This window comes from Macaca fascicularis, chromosome 2, assembly GCF_037993035.2.
Source record: "Macaca fascicularis isolate 582-1 chromosome 2, T2T-MFA8v1.1".
Taxonomy (NCBI): Eukaryota; Metazoa; Chordata; class Mammalia; order Primates; family Cercopithecidae; genus Macaca; species Macaca fascicularis.
The window spans coordinates 107310729-107331316 of NC_088376.1; the positions used below are offsets into that span (position 1 = coordinate 107310729).

Here is a 20588-nt window from a genome sequence, read left to right on the forward strand (position 1 = left end):
AGCAGGTAAGGACTTTCAGATTTCACCAGGAAGGATTATCTCTTCATATCTTACGAAAGTAATAGAACCAGCCGGGTGCAGCGGCTCATGTCTAATCCCAGCACTTTGGGAGGCTGAGGCTGGTGGATCACTTGAGATCAGGAGTTTGAGACCAGCCTAGCCAACAAGGTGAAACCCCATCTCTACTAAAAATACAAAAAAATTAGCCAGTCGTGGTGGCGCACGCCTGTAGTCCCAGGTACTTGGGAGGCTGAGGCAGGAGAATCACTTGAACCCAGGAGGCGGACGTTGCAGTGAGCCAAGACCACATCATTGCACTCCAGCCTGGGCAACAAGAGTGAAACTCTGTCTCAAAACATAATAAATAAAAACTAATAGAATCTATAAATTCATAGGAAATGGCCCTTGGCGAACGTGTGTCAGGAGAGAATGACTTGAAGGTGTCCACCATTGTTTCTTACTGAAGGTTTGTTCAAACGTAAAAATTCACTTGGGACAGCTTATGAGTCCTCTCCTACTCTTGGAAAACCTTTTAAAGTGTCTGACAAAGTCTGTACCCCTGGGGCATGGATTAGTTTGTTGAAGTCCACAGACCACACAGTTTCTTGGAAGGTGTGCAGCGTGAGGGTGCATTCCTCTATTGCCCACTGATGGAGAACTCACTTAGGCTGTCTTGCCTCTCCTTCAGATGCCTAGAAGTCAATTGGGGTCAAGGAACAAGCCTCTACTCACATGCATTTGGGCAAATGAAGTCACAGAACAAATAACCTACCCTGCATCCAGGTTAGATCCTCCTGCACCATTTCCTGCTTCTCTACGGAGCCTGCAATGTGGACCCCTGTCTGGATGTGGGGCTGGGGAGGTGGCTGTTCCCTGTCCCAGAGGCCCATCTGGTGTTCCCACACAGGCACTGAGTCCAGGGACACCCTCTGCTGCTGCCTCACCTGAGAGAAAGTGGCCCAAGAAGCATTGGCCCAGTGCCTGTTGATGCCAGGAGCCCTCTGCCACAGCCTGACACAAGCATCCTGCACTCTCCCCTTCCAGCCCCTCCCCGAAAGCGTGGGCCACAGGTACCACTCCTATGCCACTGAGCCCCACATGTCCCATCCCCCAAGCCACGCCCGCCCAGCCCCAGAGCTTTCCTACATTTATGATTTGTCCAAAAAGGTGACGTCCTTCAGCCCCCAGAAGGTCATCCTCCAGGCTGTGACCATCACACAGGATGTCTTGCACGGGGTCCTCATGGGCCTTCAGCCCAGCACAAATCGTGGTCTGGTTTGACCTTTGAAATATCTCAACATCTAAAATTCAGAGCTTTTTTGGAATATTTATCATTTTCCATAGATATAATTCTTTCAAATAAATTCCTTAGAAAACAATATCCAGTGTTTCATTCTTTGTGCTAACATGTGTTTTTTCCATTTTGGAGATGAAAAATGTCATTAGAAATAAAAACTCGGCCGGGCGCAGTGGCTCAAGCCTGTAATCCCAGCACTTTGGGAGGCCGAGACAGGTGGATCATGAGGTCAGGATATCGAGACCACCCTGGCTAACATGGTGAAACCCCGTCTCTACTAAAAAATACAAAAAACTAGCCAGGCGAGGTGGCGGGCGCCTGTAGTCCCAGCAACTTGGGAGGCTGAGGCAGGAGAATGGCGTGAACCTGGGAGGCGGAACTTGCAGTGAGCTGAGATCGCGCCACTGCACTCCAGCCTGGGCAGCGACAGAGCGAGACTCCGTCTCAAAAAAAAAAAAAAAAAAGAAATAAAAACTCAACAGACAGATTAAACATCAGATAAGATGCAGTTAGCAGGCCAGGCACAGTGGAGGTTGCAGTGAGCTGAGATTGCGCCACTCCAGCCTGGGCGATAGAGCAAAACTCCATCAACCACACACAGAAAAGGTAAGATGCAGGTAGCAGAGGTGTCAAGCAAACTCGAACAAGATCTGAAGTGCAATGTTCCTTAAGGAGTCCAGAGATAGGAGACAGGACATTTGAAGGAAAAGTTCCAACAAAGCACAGACAGGCTCTAGGAGATCACACAGGGAAAGGGGAGGCTACATCCAAGAGATAAAGCTGAGAATTCCCCAAAACTGATGGAAGACAGGAATTCTCAGAGTGAGGGATGCCACTGAATCCCACAGAAGATAACTGAACACATCCACACTTAGTTACATTGTAGCAAAACCATGAAACACTGAAGACAAATCTTGAAAATTGCTAGAGAAAATACCTGATGACTTGAAATTAAAAAATGATAAAGTTTAATGGAATAAAACCAGGGCAACAGAGCAAGACTCTGTCTCAAAAATAAAATAAATAAAATAAAATAAAGCAGTGTTCCTTAATCTTGGCACTCTTGATATTTGGGACTGGATAATTCCTTGTTGTTGAGACAGCACTGGGTAGTGTAGAATGTTTAGCAGTATCCCTGTTCTCAAGATGGGGAGGCTGGCACCTCATGTAAAATGTTCGGCCAGGTTGCAGCCTGCATTAGCTTGGAGGGTGGATCGCAATTTGACCAAATCTGTGGCATTAGGAACTAACTGCGAGAATCCAGAATGCTGGTTTTTTGGCTCCTCCTTGGCTGCTTTTAACAAAGTCCTGTGAGAAACGTGGTCTCTGGCTGGAGCTTGCCAGTGTGCAAGGAGAGGTGGTAGGACCCAGAGTGCTGCTAATGTAGGTAACCCCTGACTGGCCTGCCACACACAAACAGTTGAATAATTTGGTGCCTTGAAAGTTTGAAAAAAAGTCAGCCACTCTATACACCCCAGCCAAGGCAGTTGTGGGCTGTGGCTCTGAAGAGGCAGTCTTTGTAGGAGATAGCCTTGGTGATGCTAGCAAAGACAAGATTTGGGGTGTTGCTTTTCATAGCAAACCTATGATATTAGCAAACGTGGAGAGATCTGGCACAATCAAGCATTGCTAAAAGGAACTCCAAGGCCTGCTACAAATTTCATAGAACTGGACATAGGCCATCCCCAGTGAGCCAGGACAAAAACTAGGCAGAGCCCAGTGTCCACAAAGAGTGGGCTGGATGGCTGAGTGTGGTGGCTCATGCCTATAATCCCAGCACTTTGGGAGGCCAAGGTGGGTGAATCACCTGAGGTTAGCAGTTTGTGACCAACCTGGCCAACATGGTGAAACCCTGTCTCTACTAAAAATACAAAAATTAGCCGGGTATGGTGGCGCATGCCTGTAATCCCAGCTATTTGGAAGGCTGAGGCAGGAGAATCACTTGAACCTGGGATGTGGAGGTTGCAGTGAGCCGAGATATTACCACTATACTCCAGTTTGGGTGACAGAACGAGACTCCATCTCAAAAAAGAAAAAAAGAAAAGAAAAGAAAAGAGAAAAGAAAGGTATCTCTAGTGCCTTCTGACTCAAGAAAAGAAAGGGTTGAGACCGCCAACCCTTCAACCAGGCCTGTACACACGCCCAAGAGGTGGTCTTTTGACATCAGAGGGCCAAAAACTCCACCCTCAGATCATGTTAATGCCACCATTTTCTGTACATATGTCCTATGAACCCCAATTATGACTGCATTTTTTCCCACTGCCAATCACCTTTCCCCGTGCCTTAGACCACCCTACTTCTCTAACCTATAAATCTCTCTAAGCCTCATCTTTGGGGAGGTGGATTTGACAGCCATTCTCCCATCTCCTCACTGGACAGCCTTGTGAATAATTCTTCTCTCTTTTGCAAAACCCATGTCACAGTGATTGATTTACTGTGTGAGAACAGAACAAACCTGGGCCTGGCTCAGTAACAACTGCAAACCAGTTGCCAGATGTATTATTTGCTCAGCACTGAAACCACATGTGGAAACAGCACCTGCACTTGGAGTCACTACTCAATTAAGTTTACAATTAATCCACTTGTCATTCTCCAAGATCCATCTGTCTTCTGCACAGGCTGAGTAGGTGAGCTAAGCAGGGATGTATGCCCAAGTCTTTGATGGTGGCACTAATCTCAACAATCTCTCCAGGAATGTGGTATTAGTTTGCTTTACTATTTTTGTGAATGAGGCAGCTCTAGTGGCTTCTACTTGGCCTTTTCTACCAGAATTACTTTTACTGTATGGATCAGGGAACCAATGTGGGATTCTGCCCATTGTTGACTATGTCTATTCTAATTATGCATTCTAGAACCACGGAAATAACCATAGGATGGGTTCAGGAATCTACTCGATATACTGTGAGATGAATCTGAGCCAAAAAGTCCATTGATCACCTGACCTCCATACACTCATACTCTGAGGAACCATGGTGGCATTTTGAGTCTCCTGTAATTACTGCTAGTTCAGAACTAGAAGCTGGTTATCCCAGAAAAGTCTAATTATTTGCCCTTCTCAATGCACAATCACTCTGATAAATGGCCTTGGGTGCCTTTGGGGAGGCCTAGGAAGATGGAAAGTATAAATTATTGTCAGTGCAGCAGGGTCCTGCTTCGAAGGGACCGGGCCTATCCTTTATTCAAGAAGCTGTGGGTCTGTGAACTAGATCAAGACTTGGAATTGATTGAGGGATTATAACTGTGTGTTGGTAATTTGGGTCAGACTTCTCTATTCACCAGACCTGGAGCTTTCCTACTTATTGGGATCAAGTAAAACTTTAGTAGGCAGCCAGTCCATCCATTTCAGTTCTCAGGACACTATGATCAGCAGGCCAACATCACAGATCTCTGTGGGTGACACCATTCAGGGTCCTGCTTTGGCTGCACTGTCCATGGCAGTCACCACACCGACCGGGTTTTTGGTGACTAAGTGTTATCTTATGGTCCCTGCCTCCTCAGGATTCCATCAGCCCCACTGCACTTCAGGGAGCATTTCCCACTGTAATGTGGCCTGTGTAGAATACTGGCACTCTCTACATGAATTTATTTCTCATAGTCTTAATGAAAGGAGTGTCCTCTGGACCCTCCCTGGGTTCGTGAGCAGGTATTTACATGATAAATACACTCAAGCATTTTTATCTCCCTAAGCGTTTACATATCTTCCTCTACAGTATACCAAGGAAGTTCTGGCATTTCAACTCATTTAGTGCAGGTTATGTCTGGATCCATATTTTTTTTTTTTCTTTTGGAGACAAGTTCTCACTATATTGCCCAAGCCAGTCTCAAACTCCTGTCCTCAAGCAATCCTCCCACCTCAGTCTCCCAAGCTGGGATTATAGTGGGTCCGTATCTCAACAACTCACAAGCAAATGTAGAGAGCCATTCTCAGCTTCTCAAGTTAAAACAATGAACCACAAATCTCTGCTTAATTATCCCGTATCAAAGAATTCAGCTTGATCTGACTTTATATTCCTTCCATGATGATCCTGCATCCTTGTTACTGAAAAAGGTTCCCGATCCAGACCCCAAGAGAGGGTTCTTGGATCTTGCACAAGAAAGAATTCAGGGCGAGTCCATAAAGAGAAAGCAAGTTTATTAAGAAAGTAAAAGAATAAGGCCGGGCGCGGTGGCTCAAGCCTGTAATCCCAGCACACTGGGAGGCCGAGACGGGCAGATCACGACATCAGGAGATCAAGACCATCCTGGCTAACACGGTGAAACACCGTCTCTACTAAAAAAATACAAAAAACTAGCCGGGCGAGGTGGCGGGCGCCTGTAGTCCCAGCTATTCGGGAGGCTGAGGCAGGAGAATGGCATAAACCCGGGAGGCGGAGGTTGCAGTGAGCTGAGATCCGGCCACTGCACTCCAGCCCAGGCTACAGAGCGAGGCTCCGTCTCAGAAAAAAAAAAAAAAAAAAAGTAAGTAAAAGAATAAAAGAATGGCTACTCCATAGAGCAGCCCCGAGGGCTGCTGGTTGTCCACTTTTATGGTTTCTTGATGATATGCTAAACAAGGGGTGGATTATTCACACCTCCCCTCTCTAGGCCATATAGGGTAACTTCCTGACGTTGCCATGGCATCTGTAAACTGTCATGGCACTGGTGGGAGGGTAGCAGTGAGGATAACCAGAAGTCATTCTCATCACTGTCTTGGTTTTGGTGGGTTTTAGCTGGTTTCTTTACTGCAACCTGTTTTATCAGCAAGGTCTTTATGGCCTGGATCTCGTGCCAATCTCCTATCTCATCCTGTGACTTAGAATGCCTTAACCATCTGGGAATGCAGCCCAGTAGGTCTCGGCCTCATTTTGTTACAGGAAAGGGGTCCCGATCCAGACCCTAAGAGAGAGTTCTTGGATCTTGTGCAAGAAAGGATTCAGGGCGAGTCCGCAGTGCAAAGCAAAAGCAAGTTTATTAAGAAAGTAAAGTGGTGAAAGGACAGCTACTCCATAGACAGAGTAGGATGGAGTAACCTCTAACCTGAGGTCAGTCAAGTGTCCTTGCCTTTTATTAAGAGGGGCCTCTAACCCACTCTGTCTTAGGAGAAACTCTAACTCCCCCCTAAGTTGGGCCTCTAACCCAATCCCATTCTTTACTCGAGTACCCCATCACTTAGCCAAAGTCATCCAATCAGTGCTGCTGTCTATTTCCTTGGGGTTGGGGAGATTTCTTCAGTATCATCCTTTCTGTGGTTTGCCAGAAATATGTTATAGGACCCCAACACTTAACGCAAAGGTAGCCCTTGGGGTCAGGGTTTCCACACTATAGTCCCTTCTGTGGTCACCAGAAATGTGTTACAGGAAAGGGGTCCCAATTCAATCCTAGAGGCTACGAATGCCTAACTTTCTGAGAATGCAGGCCAGCAAGTCTCAGCCTCATTTTCCTAGCCTTCACTCAAAATGGAGTCGCTCTGGTAAAAGTCGCTCTGACACTTTTACCCAGCCCTCATTCAACATGGAGTTGCTCTCATTCCAATGCTTCTGACACTATCTCTACAGATTCCCCAGGTTTCTGTAAAACTTGGCGAAATTACGCAATTTGGAGAGTATTGTATCTCCTCAATCACATTCTGCACTTCTCTTTTCTTTTTTTATTGAGACAGTCTCACTCTGTCGCCCAGGCTGGAGTGCAGTTTGGGATCTCGGCTCACTGCAACTTCCACCTCATGGGTTCAAGTGATTCTCCTGCCTCAGCCTCCCCAGTAGCTAGGATTACAGGCACGCACCACCACACCCGGCTAATTTTTGTATTTTTAATAGAGACGGGGTTTCACCATATTGGCCAGGCTGGCTGGTCTCAATCTCCTGACCTCGTGATCTGCCCACCTTGGCCTCCCCAAGTGTTGGGATTACAGGCGTAAGCCACCGTGCCCAGCCTGCACTTCACTCTTTGAGGCCTTACTGGTACTAGAACACGAATCAAGTTGTAGTTTGCTCTAGGTTTAAAAGCAAAAAAGGGGCTGGGAGCGGTGACTCACACTTGTAATCCCACCATCTTGTGAGGCTGAGGTGGTAGGATCCCGAGGTCGGAAGTTTAAGACCAGCCTGGGCAACATAGGGAGACCCTAACTCCACAAAAAATTAAAAATTATTATTATATATTTTTTGAGACAAAGAGTCTTACTCTGTCGCCCAGGCTGGAGTGCAGTGGGGCGATCTCGGCTCACTGCAACCTCTGCCTCCCGGGTTCAGCCATTCTCCTGCCTCAGCCTTCCAAGTAGCTGGGACTACAGGAGCCTGCCACCACGCCCGGCTAATTTTTTTGTATTTTTAGTAGAGATGGGGCTTCACCGCATTAGCCAGGATGGTCTTGATCTCTTGACCTCATGATCCGCCCGCCTCGGCCTCCCAAAGTGCTGGGATTACAGGCGTGAGCCATCGTGCCCAGTCAAAAAATATATTTTTTTAAAGGAGTCCAGGCATGGTGGCTCACACCTGTAATCCCAGCACTTTGGGAAGCTGAGGCAGGTGGGTCACTTGAGACCAGGAGTTCAAGACCAGCCTGGGTAACATGACCAAACCTTGTCTCTACAAAAATACAAAAATTAGCTGGGCGTGGTGGTGCACACTTGTAGTCCCCGCTAGTCAGAAGGCTGAGGCTGGAGAATCGCTTGAGCCTGAGAAAGTGGAGGTTGCAGTGAGCTGAGATCGTGCCACTGCACTCCAGCCTGGGTGAGAGCTTGTCTCAAAAAAAAAAAAAAAAAAAAGGCAAAACGCAAAAAGTGGTGGGCATAGGTCCTGAGCAATGTCAGCAGACTTTTGGAAGACATATACCTCAGGGAAGGCCATTACATGTTCTTCAGGCAAAAGGTGGTTAACCAACATTCGAAGTTTCATTGTGACCCTCCCTTCTACTCCCTGCCCCAGCATTAGTAGCTGGGACCCCTCCACAGAAGCATGGATCCAAAGGCCACAGAGCCCCTCCCTGAGCACAGACACTATGTCAGTACAGCAGTCCACCCCTCCTCCATAGATCTGAGTTCAGCTCCACAAGGCCCCTCTTACAATCTCCTACCTTTCAACAATTCTAGCGAATTCTCTGTTCCTGCTTTGCACGTTGCTCCATATGAGGTGGGATCAACAAAACTGGTTAGGATGTTGAAACTGATGACACTGCAGACACCAAGAGGTTACGAAAACATTTACTATTCACATGAGGCTTTCTAAGGAAAGCAAAGAGGGCACCCACGCCAGTCAGTTGGGCTTCAGTGAAAGGAGGGGCAAGTGGCTCTGGTTTTTATTATGGTTATGAAAGCTCGGTGCATTTGTGAGTCAGGGTTTGCACAGTTTGAACTTCCCCTCTGGCGCAAAGAGGAAGTGCCTGGGCTTTCTTATCAGCTTGTCCAGATCCGGGCAAATTAAGGGGGAAGAGCTTGAAAGCTGTTAGCAGAGAAACATCAAACATGGGGAGACTCTATTCCAGCTCCCCCAGTCCTGGGGTGGCGCCTGCTTAGCAGTTGCTACCTCCAAGACACCTTGCCATTTTCTTCTTGCCTTTTTAGCTACTTAAATATATACACTTCTTTGTAAGTTCTCTGCTAAAATAACTGGTGTGGTTTCTGGCAACTAAAACCTGGCTGATAAAAAATCTCCTTGCTGTTCTTAGCAGGGTTAGCATTAACTTTAAAAGGTGTGGTAGCTGGCATACAAATATTTACTCTCCTTTTCCTCATCTAATAAAGTAGAATGACTGAAAAGCATCTCCACTCTCCGGATCCCATTTCTTCATTAAAATTATGAGTTTATAGCTTCTGGCTTCACTTGTTACTTATTAAGCAAAATTCAGAAGATTTAGGCAAGGAAGAGCTTATAATTTCCTATAAAGTGCATGTCTTGGTGATTGTGTGTCAGTATATAGAGAACATTCTCATTTTCAAAAAAACTGTGGCCTGGTATTCCATCATAGATGTACTAGAGTTACTTAAGCATTCCTTTACTGACAGCCATTTGTATTGCTCCTGTTACCAGAAAGCGGTCGTGATCCAGTCCCCAACAGAGTTCTTGGACCTTGCTCAAGAAAAGAATTCGGGCGAGTCCACAAAGTCAAAGTAGTTAATATTAAGAAAGTAAAGAAATAAAGAATGGCTACTCCATAGGCAGAGTAGCCCCAAGAGCTGCTGGTTGCCTATTTTTATGGTTATTTATTGATTATATGCTAAACAAGGGGTATATTATTCATAAGTTTTCTGGGAAAGGTGTGAGCAATTACCAGAACTGAGGGTTCATCTCCTTTTTAGACCACATAGGGTAACTTCCTGATGTTGCCATGGCAATTTTTTTTTTTTTTTTTTTTTTTTTTTTTTTGAGACAGAGTCTTGCTCTGTCACCCAGGCTGGAGTGCAGTGGCACCATCTCGGCTCACTGCAACCTCCCACTCCCAGGTTCAAGAGATTTTCCTGCTTCAGCCTCCCGAGTAGCTGGGATTACAGGCGCGTGCCACCATGCCCAGCTAATTTTTGTATTTTTCAGTAGCGACAGGGTTTCACCATGTTGGCCAGGCTGGTTTCTATCTCCTGACCTCATGATCTGCCCTCCTTGGCCTCCTAAAGTGCTGGGATTACAGGCTTGAGCCACTGCGCCAGGCCTGCCACGGCATTTGTAAACTGTCATGGTACTGGTGGGAATGTCTGTTAGCATGCTAATACATTGTAATTACAGTATAATTACAGCAGTGAGGACAACCAGAGGTCACTTTCATTGCCATCTTGGTTTTGACCGGCTTCTTTACCACATGCTGTTTTATTGGCAAGGTCTTTATGACTGTATCTTGTGCTGACCTCCTATCTCATCACATGACTTGGAATGCCTAACCTGAGAATGCAGCCCAGTACGTCTCAGCCTTATTTTACCCACTGCCTATTCAAGATGGAGTCACTCTGGTTCAAATGCCTCTGACCCTCCCAATTTTTGCAGGTGAGGAAATAGAAGCCTTGAAAGATTAGGTGGCTCACTCTAAGTAACATCATGTACCTGGCAGGGATTTCTATAAAATCATAAGATGTCAGAGACCATGCTTAAGAAATATTTTTACTTTGAAACACTTTAGGCAAACAGTGAAAAAGAACCCACCACACTATCCTGTTAATATCTTAACATTCTGATGCCTCTGCATCAATTTTTAGAAAGAAAGAAAGAAAACACAACTGAAGCCCCCATGTACCCTCCCCAAATCCATCAGGTCTCCTGCCTTAGGAAGGCAGAATGGTGACTTGCACACATCATTCCAATACATGATTTCATTTCATATTATTTGAATCCACAGAAAATAGATTACTGTGCAAAACAATAACACTTTCTGTATGTCCACAATGCTTACATGCTAGACACTATTCTAAGCATTTTACATGCATTACTTCATTGACCACCCCCCACCCACAATCACCCTGTGAGATTGCCACTACGATCCCATTTTATAGAAAAGGTGAAAAACAAGTTGAAGTAACGTGCCCACAGATACACAGTATGCTTAACTTTACACAAACAGTACCTTGTATGTAGCTTCACCAACTTTCTCAGCATAATTTTTCATCTATCTGTGTTGAGACGTAACTCTTTCATATTCACTTTCCAAGGACCAAAAACAACCCATTTATTTATCCACTCTTCTGCTGATGAAATACAGGCTTTTCCCAATCTTGCTACCTAAACAATACTTCAGTGAAGTCTTCAACTCATTTCTCTGTTCACATGGCACTTCTCTAGGATGCATCCAGGAGTAGAGTTGCTGGGTGGGTAAGTGCACACAACCTTCCAAGATTTTGCAAATTGCCTGGCACAGTATTTCTCACAATTTCCACTCCTAAAGCAGTATGAATTATCATTGTTCCACACACTTACCCACACTTGGGTTTTCAAAAATGTGCCAGCTTGATGAGTGTGAGATGGTATTATTTCACATTTCGGACACTCTTGGTCAGCAGGGGTGGGGCAGACCACACTGAACAGGTGACAGAAAGACCTTCAAATACCCACTCCCGCCATCTGGCACTCCTGACCCCAACTTCAGCTCCTCCAAGGGAGTGGGGGAAAGGGGGGTACGGTTGGAAGGAACCTGAATGTTCTCCAGGCCAGGATGAGATGTAAGATGAGACCCGGTGCTTAGGGCAATCGGAAACTGTCAACTGAAGCCAAACAGCTCAGAACCACCCACAGCCGGGTTCCTAACCAGCAGGTGTGTGTTTGTGGGTGGCTTCCAGTCAACATTTCACCCCACAGCCCCTTAAAAAAAACCCCAACCCTGACTTAGCCAAACCAACTTCAGTTCCAGGCTCCTTAACAGAGGTAATTTTGTGCAAGATCTTTTGTGCATGGCAAACAGATAAATAAGCACCCAATCCTGGCTTCCAGAGTGCTTGGTCTGGCTATGGTGACGGGCATAACCAAAAACACAAACATCACCTGACACAGGCACCAAGAGACGTGGGGCCAGGGGTTTAGAGGCACAAGGGTCAGACAAGGTCAGGCCTTGAAGAATGAAGAGCTGAACTGGCACAGACGGGTGTGGCACTCCAGGTGAAGGGAGGCAGCACAAGGCAGAACACTCTGGGGGGATGGGGTGGGGAAGGGACAGGAAAGCCAAATCCAACACTGATTCTGCCAAAATCTTTTGTAGTTAGCACCAAGCAGTCAGGCTTCTACTTTTTTTCCCTTTCAGCTAATCTGAATTTATTAATATTTATATAATTATAGTACTTACAGAACTAAAATTATTTGAAAACTCAGGTTATTGGACAAAGGGGATCAGCATAATCCCAAATATAAACAGCTTACTTCAGGATAAAGTAATTTCTGTTTTTTGGCCAGGCACGGTGGCTCACACCTGTAATGCCAGCATTTTGGGAGGCCGAGGTGAGTGGATCACAACGTCAGGAGATTGAGACTATCCTGGAGATCGAGACCATCCTGACTAACACAGCGAAACCCCGTCTCTACTAAAAATACAAAAAATTAGCCGGGCGTGGTGGCGGGTGCTTGTAGTCCCAGCTACTGAGGAGGCTGAGGCAGGAGAATGGTGTGAACCCGGGTGGCGGAGCTTGCAGTAAGCCAAGATCCCGCCACTGCACTCCAGCTTGGGCGACAGAGCGAGATTCCGTCTCAAAAAAAAAAAAAAAAATCTGTTTTTCACTTCATTCTTTGCACATTTTAAAACTTGATTAGAATGTTTAAAAATAAGCACATTTCATTCTATAAAAATGACAGGTCAGGCACAGTGGCTCATGCCTGTAATCCCAGCACTTTGGGAGGCAGAGGTGGGTGGATTGCTTGAGCCCAGGAGTTTGAGACCAGCCTGAGCAACATAGGAAAAAAATAAATAAAACTTTTGTCTCTACAAAAAAATATAAAAAATTAGCTGGCATGGTGGCACGCACCTGTAGTCCCAGCTACTGGGGAGGCTCAGGTGGGACCTGGGCCTGGGAGGTCAAGGCTGCAGTGAGCTGTGATCCTGCCACTGCACTCCATCCTGGACAACCCTGTTTCAAAAAAAAAAAAAACTAAAAATATCCCCATACTGGGGCAGGAACTTTACAAGACGTCCTGTGGCAAAGGGAGCAGAGATGGGGGGAAAGGGGTGCTAAAAATGTGATCGGAAAGGGACATTTCCGAGGTTATAACACCAACTGACATGGGAGCTGCACCTCTGAGAAGGCCCTGGTCCTAGAGGTCAACCACCTGATGGAGAGCCTTGGTAAACCAAGCCCTCTTTCACCAATCTCAGGAGTCAGGTAGCACAGCAAAGCACTCTAACTTCACACATAAGGAAATCGATGCAGAGGTTCACTGACTTGCTCAAGATCATTCCTGCCAAGAAAAGGCACACCATGCCTGGAACCCAGATCTGATGACTCCAAGACCCTTCCTATGACTCTGGTCCCTGCCCAGCCACTTCTAGTGCCATTTTTGGGACAGTGAAGGGACATCTTCACTGCCATGAACAGCTGCTGCCATAGGAAGGCAAGAGATGGTGCAACCAAGATGACCAAACCTTCCTGAGGACAAAGCTGAACAGGCATCAGAACACCAACAGGAGACTTCTGCCCCGCCCCCACCATCCCGTGATACCACCACACAATATCAGAGCCTTCATTTTCACCTGCTCATGGCAATCCAGAGCAGATAAGATTATTCCATACTGTACTGAAAAACACATCTTCCAGTTGGTTTCTTCTCATTTCAAGAAATGACCAGCTCCGTGAATGGGCCGCTACAGTCGGGGACACTGCTCTACTATTAAGACATTTTATCCTTTCATTTACAATCTGACCTCTTCAATAATCAGAAGCAATGATTGCTCACAGGCTTTAGCAATAGCACTCCTTTGCCTTTAAGTAATTGATTCTTGCTTTTTGCTTCAACACAAGTGGGTGGGCCAGTGAAGGAGCTCCTTCCAGAACAGGTCGTCTTTTCTCCTGAGAGCAGCAGGCACATGCACTTGTTCCTTCGGGTTGAATCTGATTGCTAGCACCAGATCTCATACATGGAGAGGGGTATGTGAAGGTGAGAGGGGTATGTGAAGGTGAGAGGGGCCTGCAGTATGCAGGGGCTAGAGACGTGAACACAACAATGGTAAGCATTTACATCTGCTGAGGCTGAGGATCCCATAGAAAATTCAGAAACGGAGTGGGGAGGAGTCTGATTTATGGGAACTGGCAGCAAGGGTAACCACATGAGAAGCCTTTCACCCATTCCACTTTACTGAGTCCTTGGATCTGTGGTTAACTCTTATAAAATATAATTCAGATACAAACCACATCACTCCTCAACTCAAAACTGTCCAAACGCTCCCTGCCTCCGAGGCAGCTCAAGCCCCCGTAATGACCCATGATGCTCACATGGCCTGGCCTATGGCCTCCCTGGCCCCTCTCCTCCCCTTCCAGCTGGCTCCCTGCACTCCATCCCAGGGGCTTCCTTGCTATCCTGAGGACACCAAACAAGACCCAATCTCCTCCGCCTGCAACTCTCCCTAGAGAGTTACCTGCTACCTCCCTGGCCTCCTTCAGGTCTTTGCTCAAATTTCACTTTCTCAGTTGAGGCCCTCCCTGATCAGACTATCTAAAATCACAATTGATCTCCCAATCCAGCACTCCCTCTCACTCTTCTCTGATTCACTTTGTCCACTACACACATCACCATCCAGAATACTGCATATCCCATTTGTTTGTCATCTGTAAAGATCCAAGATGGCAGGATTTTCATCTGTTCTGGTCCCTGCTAGGTCTCTGGCAAACAAACCAGTGCCTGGTGTATGGGAGTGCTCAGCACATTTCTGTTAAACAGATGGATGCTGCTGCCTATGTAGGCCAGTGGGATGGGGATGGCAACAGGGTACGGGTAGAGCTCCACAAGCCAAGCGCTTGAGTCCAGCATCCTGCTCTCCTCCACCTGCCGCTGAGACCTCTCTAACCCCCTAGCAGATATCCAAAAGCCAGCCAGGAAGACTGAAGCCCCAGCCAGAACTCCCCAGGGGGCATTTGGGAAGACAAGGCATTCTTGATGCTGCTGCTTTTAAAGTCAACAGAATAGGCATGGCCACAGGCCAAACTTGAAGATAAATCTAGGATCCCACTGGCCCCTTTCCAGCAGCCACAGCCCATGATGCCACAGATATTTTGTCCAACTGTAAAGGGCAGTCATCTCTCTCCTCAGAGTTGTGGAAGGAGACCTGACCGGGCGAGCTGCAGAGGCCACTCCTAGGGGCCCAAGTCTCCAGAAGGGCTCCAAAGAACATGCTGCTGAGCTTCCCCAGCGTCACATCCCAGCAGGCAGGCTAGGGACTCCCCGAGCTTTTAAATCCTTGGGATTCTGTCACTAGCTTCCAAAATAGAAAGGGCTGGGCCCTTTGTGAAGGTTTCTCCACACTGCCTATAATTAAGGGTTCTCTAGCAGGGGACTGAGAACCCACCCCCACTGTCATTGTCAGGTCCCAGGCTAATCTCTAATATGGTTTTTCATATGCCGAGCCAGGTTCGAAGACCACCTAAAGGTCTTCCCACACTTGGTGCATTTGAACGGCCTCTCTCGAGTATGAAATCTCTTGTGGCTAATGAGTTGTGAACTCTTGTTGAAAGTTTTCCCACATATGCTGCATTTGTGGCACTTTTTCCCAATGGTTATGTCCTGGAGTCCAGTGAGCCTGGAGCTCTGGTTGCAAGCTTCTTTGCAGTCTTCGAGGGGCATCTCCTCACTTGGTTTTAGCTTCTGTAATCTCAACTTTGTGTCCTGAGAGGAAGACCGCGCAGGTGGGCTACGTTCAGCCTGTGTCGCTCTGGTATGTTTCCTCTGGTGACTGGAAAGGGTATGTCTCCCAATGAACTCTTTCCCACACCACTGACATTTGAAAGGTCTCTCTGTAGAGTGGATCCTCTGATGGTTAACAAGGCGATAGTTTCTATCGTAAGATTTCCCACACAGATTACATTTATAGCGCTTCTCTCCACTGTGTATTCCCTTATGATCTAAAAGGGTTCTTTTACGTGTAAAGGTTTTCCCACATTCTTGACACCAAAAACGTTTCTCACCAGTGAGGATTTTCGGCTCCACATTTGGAGTCTTTTCACTTTCATGGCAATCATACTGTTTTTGAAGAGAGTGAATCCTCTGATGTCGGTAGAGATTGGAACTCCATCTGAAGGCTTTCCCACACTCCCTACACTTATACGGCTTCTCTCCAGTGTGAACTCTCTGATGGATGAGGAGGAAGGAGTGATTGCGGAAGGCCTTGCCACACTGGCTGCATTTGTAGGGCTCCTCTCTGGAGTGACTGCTCTGAGGAACCTGGAACACTCTGTCCTGACTAAAAGATGCCCCGCCCTCAGGTTTTCTTTTCATGGCATGCTTCTTCTTATGAACAATAAAGGCTGACCTATAGGCAAAGTCCTTCCCACAATCGCTACACTGGTATGGTTTCTCACCTGTGTGAATTCTCTGGTGGTCAACAAGAGTTTTCTTTCTAGTAAAAGTTTTCCCACACTGCTGACACAAAAATGTTTTCTCCACAGCGGGGGCACCCTGGGGCTGACTGCACTCAGGAGACTGCCTGAAGCCCTCATGACATTCATCTTGTTTGTAGAATTTTTCCTCCTCATGCAACCTCATATGACGAGTAAAGTTTGATCTCCACCTAAAGGTTTTCCTGCATTTGGTACATTTATAGGGTTTCTCCTGGGTGTGAATCCTTTGATGTTCAAGAACATATGACTTACAGTGGAAGGACTTCCTGCACTGGCTGCAGTCAAAGAGTTTCTCTCCACTTTGGTCTCCCAAATGATGATCAAACCCTGAGCTGTAGGTGAGAGCTGCCCTATACTGATTCAATTCAAGAAATTTCTTCTTAGCATGGGTTTCTCGGTGCAGACGGTAGGCTGACAGACGTCGGAAAGCTTTCTCACATAAATCGCATTTATAGGGCTTCACTCCAGTGTGAATTTTCTCATGCCGTGCGCAGTTGGAACTCCACCGGAAGGCTTTCCCACACACCCTACATTTAAATGCCTTCTCTTGAGTGTGAAGTCTCTGATGATATGCAAGATGGGAGCTATGACTGAAAGTCCTTCCACAGTCACTGCACTTAAATGACACTCCCACCGTGTGAAGACTCTGCCCGTGCTGGTGATGAGAGCTAAGGCTGAAGTCTTTTCCACACACGTCCTTTTTATTCCCTTTCAGTCCAGTATGAATTCTCTGATGTAGGCTGAAGCCGCCAATCATGTGTCTGAGCCCCTTCCCATATTTCTTGTAGTCATAGTGGTGTGAACTCATTCTGAAGTGTTTGCCACAGCCATGTTTAAGGGATTCCTTTCTTCCAGAAACTCTCAAATATGTAACATGTTTTAAGTCAAGACTATTACTTCCTGATACTTCAGAGTCTTTTCCTGTCCTGTGACTGAAATTGGTCTCTTCTTTTTTAACTGTTACTTGTATGGGGTTTTCACATTGATCCTTTTGCCTGCTCTTCTGTTGAAAAGATTCTCTGAGCCCAATTCCCTCAGAAACACTTGTCGCAGGACATCCTGATGACACAGCTAAGGTTTCTGCTTCTTCCAAAGGTTCCTGATCTAAGATGAATTTGTTTGTTTTAATCTGGAGGTCATCTCCTGACAAAAAATAAAACACAAGAGAATGTACTCTTTTCCCATACTTGGAACTGCAGAAAGCACCAAAGGGCAATAAAATGTCTGGGTGGTGAGGCTTTTGCCTGACTGCCAATACCTTTATAAAATAGTCAAACATAAGGCAAAACATGGAAGATTATCCCAGATTACAGGGAAGGGAGGAGAAAAGCAAGATGGGCAGGGCAGCTAGAGATATGCAGACATCACATCCAGCAGGGAAATAAAAAGGATTAAGAAGAAAGTGTTAAACAGCCAGAGTGGGAGAATCATGGCATTATAGAAAGGTACCCAAAAGCCAAGGGGTGGGGCTCCAAGGAGCACTTGGCTGAAAAGGCTGGAGATCAGCCTATTACAAAAATAAGGACCAAGAAAAGAAAGAACAGGAGTGGGATGAGGGCTCCTAAGAGCAAAAAGGGGTGAGTACAGGAGATTCAGCAAGAGTGCAGGCCATGAGTGAGGAGGAGCATCAGTGAGTGAAAGACAGGAACAGTGAAGCCCTCCAGCAGGCAAGAACTATTATTGAGAGGGCTGCTGGGGAACGGGGACAGGAGAATAGACATGGCTGGAAGTGAATGACCTCTCAGAGGCCAGCCAGGATGAAAGAGACCCAGTGGCCCAAGCACCCTTACCAACACTGTTAAAGATCTTCCTTCTATAACCGACCTTAAGAAAGAGAAAAGTAAAAGCAGGAGAAGCAGGACCTGGCAGGTTCTCTGGAACTCACCTGTAGGGGCAACACCTGCATTCCCCTTAGGCTGAGCTGCCTGCAAATTCAGGCCCCATGGCTCCCTTGCTTCCAACCAGGAGATCAGAGCAGGTTTGGTGAATGGTCCCACTGCAGAAGAGAAGGGAATGGGATGAGAAGGGAGATGGATGACACAGAACTACTCTTCAGGACCTCTGGGCCTGAAGTCCTGGTGGGAAGGTGGGAAAAGCCAGGAAGGCAGGCAGCAGCAGAAGGGAAGGAGGCCCAGTCATTTCAAATAGCCCTGAGCAGAGATAAGAGAGAATGACAGAAGTTGACCCCAAAAGGATTACTAGAATTTTCCAGAGGTGAGACTCACATGTCTACTTAATTGGCTACATCAGCCAACATTTTTTGAATGTCTAAATGGACTAGGAACTTAAAACATATTACCTTTAATCCGTTGTTTTTATTTGTTTTGAAACAGGGTCTCACTCTGTTACCCAGGCTGGAGTGCAGTGGCACGATCGTGGCTCACTGCAGCCTCGTCCTCCTGGGCTCAAGCAATTCTCCAGCCTCGGCTTCCCAAGTAGCTGGGATTACAGGCGTACGTACCACATTCTTGTATTTTTGTATTTTTGTAGAGACGGAGTTTCACTATGTTGCCCAGACTGGTCTCAAACTCCTCAGCTCAAGCAATCTTCCCACCTGGGCCTCCCAAAGTGCTGGGATTACAGGTGTGAGCTACCACGCCCAGCCACCTTTAATCTTTACAATAATCCAGAACGGCAGGCATTATTCTCCCCATTTTTCAAAAGAGGCTACCAAGGTGCTAGACTAAGTGATCTGGTTAGCAGTTACAGAGCCAGGATCTAAAACCAGGTCAGGTCCCTTTCTATGCAGCAGCACAAAACAACCCAAGGCGGCAGAAATAAAGATAGATAGAAGCATGAGGATATCGATTACTTACCCAGGAAAGCCATGTTCCTATAATTCTCCAGCATCACATCCCTGTACAGGTTTCTCTGAGCAGAGTCCAGCCACCCCCACTCGTCCTGGGAGAAGGTCACCTCCACATCCTTGAAAGTCATAGTCTGAAAAAACACTGTGCCCTAGAGCTGGTCCACAGCTCCCAGCTTTGAGGTGGAAGGGGAGAGAAGGGGAATAAACTGGCCCTTTGTGAATGCAGGATGGACCTGGCAAAGGTAAAAGGGAAGACCATCACCCAGCAGAAGACCTCTGGGCTTGAGGGGGATAATCTGGTCTCTGGAACACAGGTCTTTGGATGCGAGGTTACTAGATAGAGAAACCCAGGATGGGGCAGCTGCACTAACCCATTAGGCAGTGATGTGGGGACATCATGAAGGACCAAATGTCCTGTGGCTCACCTGAAGCTGGGCTGTCAGGGACCTGGGTGGTGTTACCTGGTCTCCTGGGCACCCCTCTCTCTGGAAAAGGGCAGGCATCTGGGCAGCAGGAGTATCTGAAGGAGAAAAAGCCATGAGAGAGCGACTCAGCTCTGGACAGCCCACTGAGAAGCCCAGTCTTCCCCCCAGTAGAGGACTCCTGGACCCATGAGCAGGTACAGAATGCTGTTAAATACCTATCTCACATGTCCCCAGTCTACTGGGGCCAGGAAAGGGGTAGTGGGACAGGGGGTGTAATGGGAGAGGAGCAAGCCACATATGGGTTATAGAACGGATGGAGAGGACAGAGAGCTAAGGGCCAGGACAGAAAGAGTTTCACATGAGAGGACAGATGTGAAAAGACAACACTACAGGAAATGCAAGAAGTGTGGCATAAGGCTGGGGTCTTAAGGCCAGGCAGCAAGTACCGGATTGCCCAGCCAGGAAGTCACGTGCTTCTATTTCATAGGGAGGCTCCAGGTGGTCCCCCAGAGCAGAGCTGCTCCTGAGAGGTGAAGCAAGGGACCATATCTGTGCAGATCGCAGGGCTCCTGTACCCATCCAATGCACATCTGGGCTCTGTGCAGGGCCCGGGTCCTGGCAAGAAGAAAATGTTGTGAGAGGATCTTTCTGGGAATCAGAAAGCAAACTCAGAGAAGAGACCACACGACCAATCTCTAAAGGACAAAGGCCAAGGGATAGGTAAGCCAGGTCCTTTATTACTTCCAGGCAAGAAGAACACCCAGGGAGGTACCTCCAACCACCTCAGCCTCCTTGGGCTTTAATGAGGGCCCTGGGAGAGTCCAGGTAGAGACAGACTCCAGCTCAACACAAGGAAGCACATGTTAAGTCAGTACAGCACTCTTGTCGGGCCTCATATGACACAGTGCCACCTTCCCATTATCCCTCAGCTCCCACCCCAGGCCTATAACTTAGAAATGAGAGAGAAGGAACTAGTTCTTCAGAATTAAACTCACAATGGTTCACAGTGAAGATATAGTCAAGTAATATCTACTGTCAAGTGCTCCTCTAGGCACTGATGTACAAAGTGAACTC

At 47.0% G+C, this 20588-nt stretch overlaps 1 protein-coding gene and 1 long non-coding RNA gene across 9 annotated transcripts in view; one reads left to right on the forward strand and one right to left on the reverse strand.

The window, feature by feature from the left end:
- Nucleotides 1-666: 666 nt before the first annotated feature.
- Nucleotides 667-1430, forward strand: LOC135969711 (uncharacterized). Its single transcript, XR_010585107.2, has 2 exons — nt 667-783; nt 908-1430. It is a non-coding gene; the product is annotated as an uncharacterized lncRNA (long non-coding RNA).
- An 8916-nt stretch (nt 1431-10346) lies between these two features.
- Nucleotides 10347-20588, reverse strand: part of ZNF445 (zinc finger protein 445) — a 69400-nt gene continuing 59158 nt past the window's right edge. For 4 of the 8 annotated variants that reach the window (XM_045386404.2, XM_074031875.1, XM_065540470.1 and 1 more), the window contains 5 exons: nt 19961-20129; nt 19515-19609; nt 19097-19220; nt 18166-18276; nt 10347-17423 (listed from right to left, as the gene is read on the reverse strand). In XM_045386404.2, the coding sequence (XP_045242339.2) occupies nt 15259-17423; nt 18166-18276; nt 19097-19220; nt 19515-19609; nt 19961-20129 (2664 nt within the window). In that variant the 3' untranslated portion in view covers nt 10347-15258. The remainder of the gene's footprint in view (nt 17424-18165; nt 18277-19096; nt 19221-19514; nt 19610-19960; nt 20130-20588) is intronic. The other 4 variants (XM_065540472.1, XM_074031877.1, XM_074031879.1 and 1 more) reach the window with 3 other exon arrangements.